The sequence below is a fragment of the Sminthopsis crassicaudata genome, chromosome 3 (assembly GCF_048593235.1).
Source record: "Sminthopsis crassicaudata isolate SCR6 chromosome 3, ASM4859323v1, whole genome shotgun sequence".
Lineage (NCBI taxonomy): Eukaryota > Metazoa > Chordata > Mammalia > Dasyuromorphia > Dasyuridae > Sminthopsis > Sminthopsis crassicaudata.
The window spans coordinates 568326925-568346393 of NC_133619.1; the positions used below are offsets into that span (position 1 = coordinate 568326925).

The 19469-nt window shown below is 38.7% G+C and overlaps 1 protein-coding gene across 1 annotated transcript in view; it reads right to left on the reverse strand.

The window, feature by feature from the left end:
* Positions 1 to 2502: 2502 nt before the first annotated feature.
* The window catches only part of LOC141563537 (guanylate cyclase soluble subunit beta-2-like), a 72337-nt gene continuing 55370 nt past the window's right edge, over positions 2503 to 19469 (reverse strand). Inside the window, exons 13-14 of the mRNA XM_074304779.1 lie at positions 16266 to 16361; positions 2503 to 2811 (exon numbers count right to left, since the gene is read on the reverse strand). Of these exons, the coding sequence (XP_074160880.1) occupies positions 2666 to 2811; positions 16266 to 16361 (242 nt within the window). The 3' untranslated portion in view covers positions 2503 to 2665. The remainder of the gene's footprint in view (positions 2812 to 16265; positions 16362 to 19469) is intronic.

The following is a 19469-nucleotide window of genomic DNA, read 5'->3' on the forward strand; positions in this document are numbered from 1 at the left end:
ACTGTTGATCACTCTGAGCTCCTCGACACCCTCTTCTGGTTTAAGTGTCCATGGTGCTCCTCCTATGAATCTGACCACTTCTCAATCTGCTTTGCTGGATCTTTTTCTTTATTCCTGCTAACAGTGTTCCTCAGAGCTTGCCCTGAGCCCTTTTCTCTTTGCCTTCTGTTATTTCACTTGGTGATCTCATAAACTCCCATGGATTAAAATTTGATGTGCAAATGAATCTCAAATCTATCTAACTAGCTGTAATCTCTCTTACAGTCTCACATCTTCAAATGCTTTTTGCACATCCTGAACTGAATTCTCCCATAGATATCAAACACAACATGTGAAAACCACTCATTTTGTCCCAAAAATACCTCTCCTTTTGTAACCTTCTCTATTACTATTAAGGGGACCACATAGGTGCCAACCACTCTTCCTCACTCTCTCTCTTTTTTTTTTTTTTTTTTTTTTTTTTTTTTTTTGCTGAGTCAATTAGGGTTAAGTGACTTGCCCAGGGTCACACAGCTAGGCAGTGTTAAGTGTCTGAGACCAGATTTGAACTCGGGTCCTCCTGACTTCAGGGCTGGTGGTCTATCCACTGAGCCACCTGGCTGCCCCCCACTTGCTTATACTTAAATATCCAATCTGTTCCCAAGTCCTGATGGCTTTAGTTTTGTAATATCTCTCAGGTATGACCTCTTTTTTCCTCTGACACTGTCACTATCACCATACAAGTAGAGGTCCTCATCACCTCAAATCTAGACTCTACAGATTGGTCTTTTCTCAAGTCTTTCCTTATTTAAATCCATTCTCCATTCAACTTCCAGAATGATCTTCCTAAAGTTCAGATCTGACCATGTCACCTTCCTCTTACTTCAGTGACTCCCTATCAACACTAAGATAAACAACGAAATTCTTTGTCAAAGCCCTGAATCATTTCACCTTTTCCCGGCTTTCCAGTGTATTTACACCTTATTCACTTCTATGATTTGTATAATATACTAATAATAGCCTCCATTTTGTTCCTCAAAAAAAAAAAAGACACTACATTTCCCATATTTTCATTGACCATCCCCGCCACACCTGGGATACTCTCCTTCCTCATCTCTGTTTCTTCCTTCCTGGCTTCCTTCAAGCCACTAAAATCTAAGAAGCCTTTCCCAGTTCCTTTTAGCGCCGATACCTTTCTTTCGTTGATTATCTCCAATTCACTCCCTATAAAGCTTGTTTCTATGTAGTTGTTAGCAGGTTGTCTCGTCCAATAGATTGAGTTTTTTTTTAGGGCAGGAGCTGCCTTGTGCCTAGGATAATGCCTAGAACATAACAAGGTGCTTAATAAATGCTCATCAAGGACTTGGATCTTTTCAACAATGAGATGATTTGGACCAATTTCAATAGACTTATGACGGACAACGCCATTCACATCCAGAGGGAGGACTATGGAGACTGAATGTGAATCACAACATAGCATTTTCACCTTTTCTGTAGTTTTTGCTTGCTTGTTTTTTTCTCTCATTTTTTCCTTTGTGATCTGATTTTTCTTGTGCAGCATGATAAATATGGAAATGTGTTTAGAAGAATTACACATGTATAACCTCTATTGGATTACTTGTTGGCTAGGGGAAGAGGGAGGGGGAAAGGAAAAGAGAAAAATTTGGAACACAAGATTTTGCAAGGGTGAATGTTAAAACTATCTTTACATGTATTTTGAAAATAAAAAGCTATTATAAAAAATGCTCAAACGACTGACTTCCAACTGATATTTAGAGGGTGTAAAAATTTAGTGTACATATTCCTTCAGCATCTAGAAATCACTCTAGCTATTAATGACCCTTCTTGCTCAGCTTATTTCCCTGTTTGATCATATTTTATTTTCACACCAAGATTTGAGGGCGAGTTTGGCTGTTGGCCCTAGGTGCAAGCAGTGTTGTGAAGGAGAGACATGGCCATGTCTTTACAAAACAGGCATCCTGTGCCCCCAGCTACATGATATTTTGTTTCCCAAATCTTTGCTAACTCGGCAAAGTGATTTCTGCTTCTTATATTTTATTTTCAGAGCATCTCTTGGGCATTGTTTTTATTCCATTGCCTCACTTTTTCCAAACCAGGACTGGGAAAGATCATTATTTACTCTCCAAATTTTGGCTGGGCTCGGTTTACATCACGTGTTTACTATTAGCTGGTTTACAAACTGACTGCTGGGTCTAGGTCTTTCTCATGCTGCAGCCCATTTCAGCCATTAATCCAAAAGAAATTGCAAACACTATGCCTTCAGTATCAATGCATTTTCTTAAAAATAAATGTTTAAATCTGTTAACTAAAGAGGAGGCTTCTATGCAAACTCTACAAGTAAAAAAAGGAAAAATAATGCCTTTCTTTCTTTCTAGGAGAGAGGAAAATGAGCCGTAACATCTCAAAACATAATTTGGGAGATCAAATAAGTATTTGGAGTTCCAGTTTTTAAATTTAAAATTTAGAAATGATATTCCTAAACTTGCAAGATGTATTTGATTTCTTAACTTTTACTCCCACAGAATAAGAAAGAAACAAGATATAAGACTGTTGAACTAAAAAGGTAAAAATAATTATGTGTCTTTGCCTCTAAAGTGTTGAAAGTAGAAAGCAACAAGTTGGAAGGGCAGGAGGTGGGATTGGGATGTCATGGATCCTTGTGCTACTACAACAAAATACAGAAACTTGAATGCATATTGTCATGACCAAAGTGACATGTCTTTGTTTGATCAGGAGACTGCTGTTCATCACTTTTCCCCTCTGAGTCTGCTTCCTTGACACTGCTCTGCTGACTTGGTGATCTGTTGCAGGCTAAAACAAAGCAGAGTTATGGGGAAAAAAATCAGTCAACTCTCAAAGCAGTGAGCATAGCTATTTCACAGGAAGCATGAGTTCTAAAACCACTGATAGTCTTTCCTAGGATTTCGCATTATCCTAAGAGACAGAACTCTCATGGCCAAGGTTGATGGGCCCCATCTATTGTAATTCTATTGGATTGATTTGATATCTTGTTAATATAATATGTTTTTCTTGGCAAGGTCTCCTTCATCTCATCTGTCAACTTAATTTAATGAAAAGTACCACATTTCAAGATATAAACAGGCTGACTAACTCACCTGTCTATAAGGAAAGGTAGGGGATGTGTGGCTGGGGAAGAAGCAGGAATGATCCTCCTATAGTTGGGATTGAGATCCTGAACAAGGACATAAGTCAGGGAGGAGTTCTTAACCTGAAATTTGTATTGTTGTTTTGTTTTGTTAACAATTTTAAAAGCTGTGTTTCCATGTAACTGGTTTCCTTTTAAATTCCTAAGTAGTTTAATTTATGTATTTAAAAGCATTTTTTTGGAGGGATCCATAGGTTTCACCAGATTTCCAAAAGGGTCCCCTCAATAGGTTAAGCAGCTTTGATTCATTCTGTGGCCACTATGTGGGTTGTTTTGTTTTGTTTTGTTTTTTAGTATCCATTAGAAAGACCAATTAGTGGAAGTTTAAATTGATGACATTTCTATGTATTGCTACACAGTTGATACTATAAACTCAAAAGCAATCTTATTTCAGAAGCTTAGAGAAAGTTTATAACTTAAAAAAACAAACATTTTATATTTATATACACAGATATGTATATGTATGTATGTGTGCAACCCCTAATAAGTATGATTTTCAAGAGCAGGTAGATGACAGTGATTAGGGTGCTGGGCCTGAAGACAGGAAAACTCATCATCATAAGCTCTAATCTTAGCTGTATGACTCTGGGCAAGTCACTTAACCCATTTTACCTCAGTTTCTTCATCTGTAAAATGAACTGAAGAAGGAAATGACCTTCATTAACTTTTCTAGTTAACTTTTCTAGAATGAACCTTGTTAATCTCTTCTTCAAAGAACCTAGAAGTGTATCTTTCCCTAATTTTTTAAGGAGATTTTCCCGAAGGACTTTGAGATAGAGTCATAATGAGCACAGAAAGAAAAAAGAAACACAAAAAACACTTCACTTTGGTATCTTTGCCAAGAAAACTCCAAATGGAGTCATGAAGACTCACACAAGACTGAAACAACTGAACAATATATAAGAAGAGATATGAGCATCATTCTTTGAGAAATTTGGGGAAAGAGAACTGACTTTGAGCTGGGGTGGGTTGCAGTATGTCAAGGAGAATGTAGTACCTGACATGAGCTCTGAAGTGAGGAGCAACTTCAAATAGGTGAAAATGTTGCTTCCCCTCACCTGAATTCCACTCACCAAGCATTGGCTGAGCAAAGACCCAAGAAAAGGGTGAGTCCAACCAACAACAGGACCAAAGAAGTAGTTCAATTTGATTACAACATAATTTATGTGAAGTTGTAAAGTTTGAGATAAAGCTGGAGCCAGATTGAACAGGGACTTGAATGTAAAGATTGGCAGTTTATACTTTATCAGATAAAGGGTAACTATGGAAGGTTTTCGAGGAGAAGAATGACCCAGAAAACATTCAGTCAGAAAAGCATTAGGAAGGATGGGTTGGAGAAGAAATAGAATGGAAGCCAGAGGCAGCTGAGGGGTTCAGTGTCTGAAGAATATAGTAAGAACTTCTTTACTTAGATTAAGGAAGATCTGAGTTCTGATTCTATCTCAGATACTCACTGTGTGATCATAGGCAAATCATTTTATTTCTCTAAGCCTCAGTTTCCTCAGTTGTAAAATCAAGGTGAGGATACATGTATCTCCTAGTATTTTTATGAAGATTAAATGTGTGAAGTCCTTTGCAAATCTAAAAGCACAAATAAAAAGTCCTGATGGCCCACAAAAAGGAGAGAAGAAAAGAATACTGTTGCCACAGATTTTATACAGATGGAAACTACAGAATCTGGTAAATGAAAATGTGATTGTGTGTAATAAGAGAAGGTAAGAATCAGAAAGGATACTCATGATCTGGATCCGATTGGGCAAATGGTGACATCATCTATGGGACTAAAGAAGTTGGAAGGATAGACATAGAGTGTAGTTTACGGAGGGACAAAGCAGAAGCAGAGATGGACAACCAGCTGTCTCAAGATCACATTCAGAGTGCCTGTTTATAGATGTAGCTATTATCAATATACTGACAGCATTATCTATCCCTGTCATTCTATTATTAAGCATAATCATGCTTTCTTAAAGAGATAGAAAGTATTGCGTGTATTTCTTTTATCACCACAAATAAAACACTGTAAATTTATCTAGATGTAATTTTTTTCTATTGACAAGACCGGGTTCATGTTCCCTTGGCTTGTCAGTAACTCAGTGCCAAGAAAATAAGTGATTTGGCTTTCCTCTTTCCTTAGTTAACTTAACATCTTGCTGTTTCAGCTTTTATTTTAATTTTGAAAATGTAAAACTGAAATAATGGAGGCTTACTCTATGTTTTCCCTATTCTCCCTTTCTTAAATCCAATTCACTTGCATGTCATGGCATTGCCTCCCTGATGTCATGGTCCTCTTAGAGGACCTTAGAAGGACAAACAACAACCTCATAGGAATTAAAAAAGTAAATGAAAGAACATATAGGATAATTGTACCACAAAATCTTCATGGGGACAAAGAAATTAGCTGCCTATTTATTCTCTTTGATTTTCCCCACAAAGTACAGTAGGCTCTAAAAGTGAACAGATATATAGTGACAAATACTTTGAGTGCAGAACTCCAGCTAAGGAAGGAAATGAAAATATTTTCCTTACAAACCAGAAGGTTTACTCTTTTATTCATAAATGCTGCTCACCCAAAACACAATGAATCCTTCACACCCAATAGTGATAATTATTGTTCCTGGTGAAATGTGTTTAAAAATTTTTACTGTCAGTCAATATGCATTTATTAAGTACTTGAAACTCTACATTATTAAATATATTTTCATAGATTTTTTTTGGTTTCCCCTTAACTCAAAGCTTTTCCTTCATCTTTTTATTCTACCAGGATTCTCCTTATTTTCAAACTTTGGAACTCATAATTTATGCCTCAGTTCCTTCTTCACTAAATGCATTTTAGTAGTTCATTGTTATCTTCAACATTGCTTTCATTCTTGCATATTTTTTCTGCATCCTTTGCATTTCCATTAAAATTATTTTCCTCTTTCCCAGTTCCCTTCCTCAGGAAATCTACTAATTAGAAGAGAGAAAAACTGAGCTATACAAGATGTGAACTGGGGGGACAAGAATATCACCCTGATGACAGGATAGAAAGCTAAGCTGACAGAAAAATTCATCCATAGTAATAACACATTTTAAGATTTATAATGTGCTTTTCCCACAAAAATCCTGAGATGAACAATGCAAATTTTATTATCATTATTCATAGGTGAGGAAACTGAGGCGTTGAGAAGTTAAGTTACATGTCTAAAGTCACATAGGAAATTAATATTAAGAACTGCAGTATGAGTCTGGGTTTCTCTGTCTGCATTTTTTCCCCATTACATCTCATTGTTTCTCTATTTCATCAAGGCCAATAGACAAGACAAATGTAACTTGGTTATAATGATGATGAAAAACAAGACTCTCTCCAGATTTCTAAACATAATTTCATGCAGAGATCATCAGGGTTCTTGGTTTTACTTTCCAAAATGGCAGTTGCAAACAGTTTTCATTCAAATTGCTTAGCTTCCAAAACCACATTTGTCCAGCCCCCAAAGCACTAGTGAAGTCAACAAGCATTTAAGTGCCTACTATATTCAGTGCACTACATCAGTAAAGAAAACGAAAAGATGAGAAAGTCTCTGTCCCCAAGGAGCTTTGAGGAGATACCGCACATTCACAGAGAAGCAAAAACAAAATATATAAAAAAAGAAACCCAAAATTGGTTCATGAGATGAGCAGAGGTGAACCTTGAAGGGAGCTAAGGAAGAAGGACATCACAGGCAGGAAGAACAGTCTCTGACAAGTGACTCTCATTGACTGGCCAGCAAATGTTAATATTTGTCCTTCCTTTTCCAAGAGGACCAGGACATCAGGGAGGAGATGCGTGACATGCAAGCAAGTTGGATCTAAGTGAGGGAGGGCTAGACAAGGTAATCTGCCTCAGTTTCCCCTCCAGAGCCCTCTGGGTCCAGTGGCCAGATAGAGATCAGGAGGACTGGAGATGGAGATTAAGGTCTTTTATGTCAATTAAGGTTTTTAGAGAGTAGGTTGTCCTGGTAATTGTTATTGCTTGTTCTTCATTCTCAAAGAGACATCATGGGACCAAGCAAGGTGACCAGCCTCACTTTCTTTTCCAGAACCATCTGGGTCCAATGAGAAGAATCTATAATGAGAAGCTATAGATCAGGATAACTGAAAATGGCCCTGGAGGAGAGTAGGTCCCAAGTCAAGCTCCATTTGGTCATTTTTTGGGCCCTGATTGGCTCAGAATAAATGTAAATAGCAATTTTTTGTCCAGAAAATCTGAGGGTTTCCACACACACACTCAAACATATACACATACACACATAAATATATTTATAATTTTTAACTAGGTAAAAGAGGCTATTCTCTGCCTCATTTCTTACCTAGCCTTAGCTTAGAAAGGCCAAGGTCTCCCACTGCATCCAGGGCCATCTCCAGTCATCCTGATCTACATCGGAGGAGAACCTGAGGCTGGCCACTTTGCACAGCCCACCCTCAATTAAATCCAACTCACTCACATGTCACAGCATCACCTTCCTGACATCATGATCCTTGTCAAGAAGGAAGAACAAACAGTAAGAAATATGACTAACCTTTGATTGCTAATCCTAATATCTTAAGGGTTTTTTTCTTCATGAGGTTAATTCATCATATAGGAAGAAATCCTTCATCGTTTACAGTATTTTTCTTCTTTCTGAGTAAATAAGCCTACTCAGGAAAACCAGGGGTTAAACTTTGCTCCATTTATGGAAACCCTAAGATTTTTCAGCTAGGACAGCAAAATCAGAAAACTTGATGGGAACCCTCATAGAGGCACCAAGAAGACTGACAAGAGGCCTTTGAACTGGGACCAATGCCCCAGACTTCCTCCAGTAATCTGGCTCTAAAACCATTCAACCCTGGCTAATTGGACAAGTCAGAGACCGGGACACTCTATCAGTCTACTCAAGAAGCAAGAACCTTAGATAGTAAGTGATCATCAAACCAAATGGGGACTCAGACCTTCATGGGGGGAGTCAGTATCATGATTTGAAAAGTTAATTTGTGAGCACAGATATATCTATTTCCTTGAGTGACTTTTGCTGCCCAGGAAGTAAAATAAGTGAATTTATAAAAAAAAAAAGTATAAATATATATGCATAAATGTGTGTATACGTGTATGTGAACACGTGTTTGTGCATGTGTGAGGGGAAAACCCTCAGGGTTTCTGGACAAAATAGAAACAAATGCTATTTACATTCACTCTGAGCCAATCAGGGCCCAAACAATGACCTCATGGGAGGTATGTGTGTTGTGGGAAAAGATCATCCTAAAGGGCTGTGTGAGGGGGAGGATTTGAGAAAAAATGCTCAGGAAAACAATACACAGTTAAGAAACCCTAAACTAACAGGAAAACAGAGACAGATATGTCCCCAAACATGTGCACAATTAAGAAGAAGATTGCAACCCGAAAAATGTGTCATAAGAACAATTAGGACAAAGTTTAAGAAATTTCACAGGCAATGTTAACCCTTCATAAACGCAGCTAGAGGAGGGTGCTCTATAAAGAACAAGCTCTATCCAAAAGGGAGTCCACAGAGGCTTTTCTATAGCTCTCTCTCCCCAAGTCAGACTGGAACCCATTATTATAATAGCTCAGAGAATAAGTTAAGTAGACAAGTTGAAGTTTTTAAAAATACATTAACAAGGGGGCTGATGATCTGCCAAAAGAGCCTGCCAGCGTAGACAGCTGGAGGACTGATTTTTTCAGTCAATACTGAAAGGTGGAGGCTTGAATCTCCGAGTCAGCCTGCTGCCTTATCTCCCATCAAGGCTCCTGTTTAATTTTACAGGGTAACCTTATGAAGTAACACATCCAAAAGGAGCAGATTCTTAATTCATTGAACAAAAGCCTTGTGTTTGAAGTTCAGATAGAGTATCAGTTGTTCAGTCCATGTATATGTTTGTGGAGTTTACTTAGAGAGTTAAGTGGGATTTCATGGGAACTCAGATGATGCTTTTGTTTCCATTGTAAGTGAATAAGGGAAGGGGAGTGTTGGTATGTCTTCAACTGGCACAGAAACCGGCAACCAATACCTCTCTTAGAGCCTTGGGGGCTGTCAAAGTATGAAGGCATTCGTTAGGAATGATATTACTCAGTGATAGAAAACTCTATCTTGACTCTATTGAGGACCTGCAGATGGAGAAGGAAGGAACCAAGGGATTATCATAATCTTGGCTTTCAGGTAACACCTGGCTAAGCAAAGCTATAACTGAAACAAGATAACCAGGTTTTTGCCCTGGGTGCAAATTTGTTCAGTTGTTTTAAGTCATGTCCAACTCTCACAAACCCCTTTTTAGGAGGGGTTTGTGGCAAAGATATTAGAGTGATTTGCAATTTACTTTTGCAGCTTATTTTATGAGTAAATCAAGGCAAACAGGGAGAGGTGCCTTGCTCGGGGTCACACGGCTAATAATTATCCGAGGACAAATTTGAGCTCACCCTTCTTCACTCCTCACCCAGTGCTCTCTCCACTACACCGCTGAGTGTGCAAAAATACTTACAATACAGAAATAAGATTCCAGTTAACTAGTTGGTAACATAAATTAATTAAACTAGACAGTCTGTGGCTTTCCTTTGGCTGGCATTGTACCTCAAGTGACCCACTCAGTATCCTGACTTGAAAAGTTAATTTGGGAACACATGATGTTGAACACATTTCCTTGAGTGACTTTTGCTGCCCAGGAATTAAAAATTGCTGGTTACAACTCTGCTGCCTAGATCCCTAGCAGATTTGATTAATGAGGCGAGTCCTGGCTCTTTCCTTTAATGACCTTGAGATGGAGCTGGAGGCAGATCTCTGATGGTAACAAGACCAGTCTAATCTTGGTAGTCTTTATTAGCTTGCCCCAGATGGAGCAGCCGAAGCAGTGGTCTTGGAATTGGGAAGACTCATCATCCTTCACAAGCTCAACTCTGGCCTTAAACAGTTACTAGCTGGGTGACCTTAGACAAGTCACTTACCTATTTGTCTTAGTTCCTCATCCGTAAAATGGGCTGAAGAAGGAAATGCTAAAACCATTCTAAGTTTCTTTGCTAAGAAAACCCCAAATAGGGTCATGAATAGTTGGACAAAACTGAAATGACTCAACAATAATAAAATCAGTTTGAGCTTTTATCCTTAACATATGTATTTGCTTTTTATTTTATTTATTTTTTTTATTTATCTGATAAGAGCACACTATTCTGAGTAGTCCCGTGCCAGCGTCTCCCATGTCATATAATGAGTTCTAAAGTTCTTAAGAGATACCTCTTCATCAGAGAAGGTGTGTGTTCTATGGGCAAAGCAGAACTGAATTAGTCCATGTGAGATGCACAAAATTAGAGAAGTTACCTCAATTGTTCATAGGGACTGTTTGTGCCCAACATGTGGCAGAGCATTCTGAGCTGGCATTGGTCTAATGAGCCACAGTCCACTCTAATATAATGATGTCATTCTGGTCCTCTTCAAGTACGGAGGACAACAGCCAAACTAACCACTCACTTTATTTATCCCCTCTTGCCAAGAATGAAGCTCTCTGCAACGAATCAAGGTGAGATGGCTACAAATGAGTCCCCACCTCCCACCAGAGGGTGACTCTTGTTTCTGAACTAGCAAACTTGACATACTCTGTGCTGAGCAGTATATAGTAGCACCAGTAGGAAATGAAAAGTTCGTAGTGGACGAGAATGTGGAGGCCCACTGTTCTTTACAGAAGGCAGAAAGCATGCACTGATGACATACTCAGAACCAAAGGCTGTATTCCATCACCAGCCACATTTGCCTCCTTCCATTTAATGGAAATGCCAGAATCTTAGCATCAACCATTCTCAGTGGTGCACTAGGACAGGGCTCCTTGAAGATAGGAATGGTTTTCAATTCTTTTTTTATTTTTTTTATCCTCATAATTTAGAACCATATCTGACACTTAAAAGCTGATTAAAAAATGCTTGTTAAATTGAGTTGAATACAATTTCTAGGAGAGAAGCAGTGAAAGAAAGGAAACAATCTGTTATAGCCATGGCTTTTCAATGGAGAAAGGGGAAGAACTAGCATTTATTAAACTCCTATTATGTGCTAGGCATTGTGTTAGTTGTTTTTTACAAATATTATCTCACCTGCCCCTCACAACAATCCAAGAAAGGTAGGAGCACCATTAGAAACAGTATTTTACAATTGAGGAAACTGAGACAGACAGAAGTTAAATAATTTGTCGAGAGCCCCACGGCTAGTAAATGTTTCAGGCCAGATTTGAGCTCAGATTTCCTGATTCCAGAGAATGGAAAATAAAATGCTGTTTACAGAAAAAACTGAGATGAATAAATATAATAAATATAATTCAACTCTTGTGGAATAGGAGGACTGAGAATGAAGATTTAAGAGACCTAATGAAGCCAGGAAAACCTGAGACTTTTTAAGGTACTTGTCTCCTTTTTCTTTGATTGATTCCCTGTCCTACTTTCCCCAAGATCTTCTGTTCCAAACTTCTCTTTCAGCTACCATCACTACCCCAGCATTCTCTCTCTCAGAAAATGTTGCTTCCTATTTTATCAAGAAAGTGGAGGCCATTTGTTGAGACTTCCTTCTTCTCTTCCACTTAGTAACCTGTTTTAAAATACAGTATGTAATTTTAGCATGATCTTTTGTTGTACACGGTTTGATGTTTTGACACGTTTTCATTTTTCATCAGGTAGCTACTCTTTTATCACGCCAGTACAACTTTGACAAGCAATTCAACAATTATTTATTAAGCACCTATACTGGTTTGTAAGAACAGTTAAGTGGCGAAGTGAATAGAGTGAATATGACCTCAGGTACTTACTAGGTGTGTGACTCTAGGCAAATCACTTAACTCTATTTCAGTTTCTTCACCTGTAAAATGAGTTGGAGAAGGAAACAGAAAACCACTCCAGTATCTCTTCCCCCCAAAAAAAAACCAAATTGGGGTCATAAAGAGTTATACGTGACTGAAAATTATTGAAGAACAAAATCCATTCTGGGTAGAGTTCTTAGCCATTTTTGAGCTCTTTTCTTCTATGTACTAGGCTTATTTCTGTTGCTGCCAGCAATGGTTGACCCCCTTCTCATGTTGTTAACCATAATGGCTGTGGCAAGGGCACTGCTGTTCACAGGAGGAAGTCCTAGGAATCAGAGTCCATTAAGATGTGTACCTGGATAGGGTCAGGAAGAGCTGAACATGACTGAAATGACTGAATAAAAAAATTGGTTATAAATAATGGAGAGAAGTTTGTGGAGAACTTACCTATGAGTTTCCCTCTCCAGATGTACATCTATGAATGTGCTTAATGCTGGGGACATCCAAACTTTAGATAAAACATGGTTAGCTCTTATGGAGCATATAATCTAGGAGGGGGCTAGACATAAACATGAGGAGCTATAATGCACAGCTTACATACTAAATGCACTAGAGAGCTAGATAGGTGAGAAGGATGCAAGTGGAGGAACAAGATGTCTAGAGGGAAGATGGAGGGGAAGTGAAGCATGATGAGAGCAGCTGGCCTGATCAGGCTACACTCACCAATTAGGACCTCAGGGGTCCCGACATGAGGGTCTGAAACAGAAAAATTAAAATCTCTGGGCCAGGAGGCAAGACCATTAATGAGAAGATAGTAGGGAGCTTTAAGCTCTAGAATAATGGACACATTCACACACACAAGCAGCTTACCACTAAAATTCAGAATTGCTTTGGGTTTTAAGATAATTGATCCTATGTTAGGTCAACTATTTACAGAAAGGGAATTATCATTTATTAAGGTTATATCATATGCTAGGAACTGTGCTAACTGATTATATAAACATGACTATTTGATCCTCAAAACAACCCTGAAAAATAGATGTTATTATTATTTCCCCTTTTTGTTCAGTCATTTTTCAGTTGTGTTTAACCCATTGTGATCCCATTTAGGGTTTTCTTGGCAGAGATACTAAAGTGGTTTGCCATTTCCTGTGCTATTTCCAGTTTATTTTACAGATGAGGAAACTGAGGCAAACAGGATTGAGTGACTTGTCCAGAGTCACACAGCTAATGTGTCTGAGGCTGCATTTAAATTCAATTCTTCCTGACTTCAGGCCCAGCTTTCTAACCAATGCACCACTTAGCAATCTACTACTATTAGAAAAAGAAGGAAACAGGGTAGAGAAGCTGAGATTCTACAAGTGTGAGAATTTCACTGTAGTGTCTCTTCTCCTACTCCAAGCCATAGTAGAAACAACATGAGAGGATGAGCCTGTAGTGAGTTTTTAATGTAATTGCAATATGGACTTAGCTTTGTCTTACTGTCTTGGAGTTAAGATCACTTTTAATTAATGTGTAAAATGTACAAACATGGTGAGGAGCTTCTGCTGCTGTTTCTGTTTAGCATCAGAAAGGAATTTTGATACCGCTATTTCCAAACAAAATGGTGGAGACAAGCTATTTACAAATGTTTATAAACACTCACATTGAAGAAGGGAGCTCAAATCACCTGGGGCCCTACAAGGATGAGCGAATATCATCTCAAATTCTGCCATTACAGGATTACAGAATCTGTAGTTAGAAGGGACCAGAGAGTTTGCCCAGTTTGTGAAAAAGAATATTTTCTACACTAGAGCTTCTTAGACTTTTTCCATTCACTATTCATTCACTCAAGAAATTTTTATGTGACCCCAAAAATATACTTATGTATAAAATAGTTATACAAATCAAAGATTTACTTATAACAAATCCACATTCAATTTTGAGACCCATACGGGGGTCACAAACCACAGTTAAGAAGCTGGGCTCTCTAGCATTTACAAAGTGTGATTGTCTAGTCTTTCCTTGGAAACTTCCAATGATGGTGATGAAGTTCTGGGTCACTAGGTGGGGTTGGCAGAGAAAGCCTGAAGTACTGATAAAATTATTCTCTTAGGCAAGCAGGGAAAGGCAATGATGGGGATCAACTCAACTTGATAGTCCCAATCCCAGTATTTTGTGGAGGTTTTGGGTAACTCCACCTTACTATATCCAGTCAGAAGTCCAAGTTAACTAACTCTTTCAGGATGCTAACTCCATTTTAGGATTTAACCTGTAAGCCAATGGAGTACTCTTACCTCGTGGAGTATTCTCTTTCTTTTGGTTGTGAGTTCCACTGGGAACTTGTGTTTTCCCTTGTTAATTGTTAAGGAAAAAAAACACCTTTTCCTTGCTAATTGTATGCTCTCCCAATTCTATTTCATATTTATGATTCCTTGTATTTATCATACCTCTTCCCTTTTTCTGTAACCTCTTCTCATAAATAAACCTATCTTTTGCCAAAGAGAATGGCCACTTGGATTCACCAAGCCCCAACATTTGTTGCTAATTGTCCTCCTCAATCTCATCATTTGGTGCTGAATCTCAAACACATCCCAGCTGTGGTGGGAATGGGTGGATTCCTCTTAAGGGAGTTATGGATAACTCTCACTGTTAGGAAGTCTTTTCTTATATCAAATCTAAATCTACTGCTGTACCATGTTCACCCATTGCCTCTAATTCTGTCTTATCTTTTCTTCCTCCTTCCCTTTCTTCCTCCCTCCTTTCCTTCTTTTCCTCTTTCCATCATCCTTCTTTCCTGAACCAAAGCCCTTCAAGTTCTTCTTTCAAGGAGCTTGGTTATATTTTTTATTTCTGACCAAAATTACTTTGAATATAGAGGTTTACTCCGATAGCTGATACCACCATTCTTTGGTTATAGAAATTATGTCATTTCTTCATCTCCTCTGGCTAAGTTTTGACCAGTGCTCTCTAGAAGTTCTCTCTAATCCCTCTACTTTTAATAAATCCCCATTTTTTTTCTTCTCTGCCTTTGATTTCTTAACAAATATCCTTTGATTCTAGGCAAAAATGTGCACAGAATGGCATCACCCACCTTGCCCACTAATATGTTCCTCCTTCCTTTGGTCTATTACATTTCCTTTCAAATATCAAAGCTCTATTGCTAGAAATGATTTCAGAGACCATTTGGTCCAACTCCCTCTTTTCACATATAAGAAAACTGAGACCAAAGAAGTGACGTCCACTCCCCAGCCCTGTTCAAGATCCTTAATAATAGAGATCATTTATATTTGTATTTTCTAGTACCTGGCACATAATAGGCATTTAATAAATGCTTAGCTGAAAGTCACAACATACCACATTCAGGGACCCACAACACACATATATCACCAGCTTTCTTTGTATTTCATTCTCTTCTACCATTCTTAGGAATTCCAGTATTCATACTGAGGGCTGACATTATGAGTTCTCAGTTCCTCAACTTCTTCAACAACCCCGACTTTCTTCATCTCCTTTCAGCCCCACACTCACATGGATCAGTCACTATTAGACCTCATCATCTTCTAGAATTAATTATACCAACTCCAGGAGATGTTCATCAAAAGCCTAGTGATCTTCTCCTTCTTTCTCCATTCCCCTCACTTCCCCAGAGATAAACAATGATTAAGAGAATTCAGGAAAGTTGAGAGAACACTTAACCTTCCCTTGGGCAAGGGAAAGAATTGGGACCATCTAGCTCACAATTGGGATAAGGGACATTGTAATGTTATTGTTAAGTTTCAGAAGACAGTATAAGAAGACCCAAGTGGAATAAAAGTGAGGAGAGCTTGTGCTTGCTTTACAGCTGGGATGGTGTTTGTCAAGGAGAATCATTTAGGTTCATGGAGTCAGGTGAATTCCAATTTGTGAGTAGGTAGTGAATAAATAGTTTTATAAAGGTGGATTTGGGGGATCCAAAGGTCCTTTCTGGAGTAGAAAATGGCAAACTATTCCAGTATCTTTGCCAAAAAAATCTCAAATGGGGTGATGAAGAATCAGACATGACTCAATAATAAAGAATCCTTTCAGAATAAGAGTGAGAGGCACACATCTAACACAGCATTCTCACCTGTACCATTTCAGGAAAGGTGACAGAGCTCACACCAGGAGAAGTAGTCATGAAAAGGAGTGAAGGAGGTCCCAAGTAGCCCTAGCTCTTGCTAAGAGCTGTCTGTCTCGGCCCATGAATTCCCATTCTCTCTCTTCTCCCTCCCCCAGGATCTGTAAATCTGAATCAGCTGTTTTTTTCTTAAGTGAGACAAAGTACCAGAAGTATTTTGAAAGAAATCCTTGGTGTACTCACCATATGCTCCATCAGTATTGGGGAGCAGCTGCTGACTGTCTTCATACCTCCCAACAGCAACAGTCTGGCCATCTTGAATTCCCAGAGTATTTGCTTCTATAAAAAAAGCAAATGCAAAGAAACAAGTCACAATATATATTATATATTTCCTATAGCAGAATTCCTATAGCAAGGGACTCTGAAATAGTTGGCTGAAAAGGTGAAATAGAAGTTTGTTCTTTGGCTCCCTATGAACACAAAAAACCTTCCCCTCAGTACCATACTTCAATTTACTTTTTTATAAACCTTGCTTGTATGAGGTTACTTTTAATAAAGTAACATTTAATTTTAAAATGCTTATAACTCCAAGATGGGAGCTGTTTAGACGCACCTGCTTAGGAAAATTAAGAGGGGAATGATCTGGATAATAAATCTATTTGGTACTATATGCCATGACTGTTTCTTCTTTCCCTCTATCAATCTTTTAGGTACAATCCATACCCACAGGAAAAAAGGAAGGGAGAAGGAATGCTCTGATGTCCTCTCCTCCTCAGTTATTCAGCAGCCTAGAAAAAGGGGAGACCGCTAATGGTCAGAGCCATCACGGAAGCAGTCCCTCCTAGCTTTGGGGATTCAGAGCTAGAAGAACACCAAGAGGCCAAGAATCACAGTAATACTCCTTTTTCATATGAAAAGCACTTTACCTGCATTATCTCATGTGCATCCCACAACAGATGTGGGAACTGAGGCTCAGAAAGAATGACTTAAGCAAGTTTTCACAGCATTTTGATGTATTTGAAGCAGGATTTAAGTTTAAGGTATTCTAATGATAAGTCCAACACACAGTAAAAGAGCCTTCTACCTACTTATTGAGTAAGATTTCACCAGAATATATAAAATGCCCCACCAAACACTGTATTGGTGAAACTTCTGGTACCATCTGCAAGCTTAGATGGTTGAGCTGAAGTAGACACCATGGGGAGGGGAATCCTTGGATGGACATCTGATGGTTATTAAGAGGATCTGTCCCAGAGAGAGGAAGACCTGGGCTCAGATTCAAACTGGGACACTATCTGTGCGACTCTGGACAAATCACTAACTTCTGCTTATCTCTTTCCTCATTTGTAAAATGGAGATAATAGTAGCACCTTCCTGCCAGGATCAAATGAGATAATAATTGTAAAACATTTAGCAAAGTACCTGGCACATAGTAAGTATTATTTAAATATTAGTTATTATTATCTATAAAATGGGTATAATATTGCCATTTAACTCCCTCCAAGGTTATGAAGATCAAGTGAGAATATTTGTTAAATGTTTTGCAAACCTTAAGGTTCTATAAAAACACATGCTGTTGTCTTAGTCTGATAAGCAGTTTTTCTTCATGTGATGAAGAGTCCTTACACCATTTGTAGATGCTAATGAGTTCTTTGGTTCTGCTCTGCACATGCTAATGATGTAGTCCTCATTATTTTCTAATAGTGTAAATACTTGCATATACTCTCTGCTCAACAGTGCATTTTATACCTCACAAACAGCAAAGGAGATCTTTTTGAATATTTGCTAGGAGACTCCACACTTCTATCTGCCAGAGTAACTTGTAGACTGCCTTATCAACTAGCTCCTTGGATACCACAATGAATAACAGAAAGCACTGAGTCAGTTTTCTCTTCTGTAAAATGGGAGTAATGGTGGTTGGATCAGACTACATTTCCTCTAAAGTCTCTTTCATCCTTACAGTCGATACCAGAATTATATGGTTCTGGACCTGTCCTTTCTCACTCACAGAAGAAATGGACAAACTATATGAAGTCTGTGCAAAATGCTCACTGAAACGATCTCCTTCACTTCACACCACCCCAAAGAATAATGCAAAGAACTAGAAAGTACTTGATGATTACTGATAAAAAGCCTATGTCCTAAAGGAGATAGTTTAAGCAAATAGAAATCACTGAAAAGGCTATTATTATGAAGTACATAATACCTTTTATATCCTTCCCCCACTCCATCCCTGGTTTTAAGAGACCTCACCTTGCTAAGTGAAAGACAGCAATAGCCATTAATTATTGTTGGTTTCTAGTGTTTTCCCTACCCATTCCCCTTCTCCTCATCTCCCCAAGTCTTTGGATAAGGTGATGGGCTGTAGAATAGCCTCCCATCTCCCGTCCCAGGTTTGTAGTTTACTAGCTGTTCTGAAGCTGTTTTCATGGGAACCAGAGCTCCTGAGAGAGCTCATTACCACCCTGGCCTCCTCTCCTCCCTTCCCTTTCTGATAGAGATCTCAGCTCCCTCTTCCCCCAAGGAAAAAGTGTCAGTGAAGGTGCAAAATCTATGGAGGACAGACACTAACTTTTTGGTCAGAGTCAGCTCTTATGGCAAGATCATGAACTAGACTCCACCAACAACACAATTTTAGTGAGAAAATAATTAAAGAAAATCTGAAAGTAATTTGCCTCCCTGGGAAAAAAGGTCAGTTCCAAGTCCTTGGGAACACCAGCCTAAATGAATCTTAATACAAAACCTCCATCTCTACTACTATTTTTTCTCACATATCTTACTTTGCTACCTGCTTTATCTCTTTAATTTCAAATTAAAATTTTCCTAATTTACTCATTCTCTCTCTCTCTCTCTCTCTCTCTCTCTCTCTCTCTCTCTCTCTCTCTCTCTCTCTCTCTCTCTCTGTCTCTCTCTCTCTCTCTGTCTCTCTCTGTCTCTCTGTCTCTGTCTCTGTCTCTGTCTCTGTCTCTGTCTCTGTCTCTGTCTCTTCTCTCTCTGTCTCTCTCTCTCTGTCTCTCTCTCTCTGTCTCTCTCTCTCTCTCTCTCTCCCCCCCTCTCTGTCTCTCTGTCTGTCTGTCTCTCTGTCTCTCCCCCCCTCTCTCTGTCTCTCTCTCTGTCTCTGTCTCTCTCTTTCTCTCTCTCTCCCCGTCTCTGTCTCTCTCTCTGTCTCTCTCTCTCTCTCTCTCTCTCTCTCTCTCTCTCTCTCTCTCTCTCTCTCTCTCTGTCTCTCTCTCTCTCTCTCTCTTTCCCCCTCTTGTCTTCTCTCTCTCGGGATATAGACATAAACTATATGTAGATATATGTATATATATCTATATAATATATAATATATCTATGTTGTATATTATATATACACAAATAATACCAAAATACACACGCAGAGAGACATACACATAGGTGTGGGTCTGTGTATGTTTCCAACTCAATCAAAAACATGTACTTTTTTGT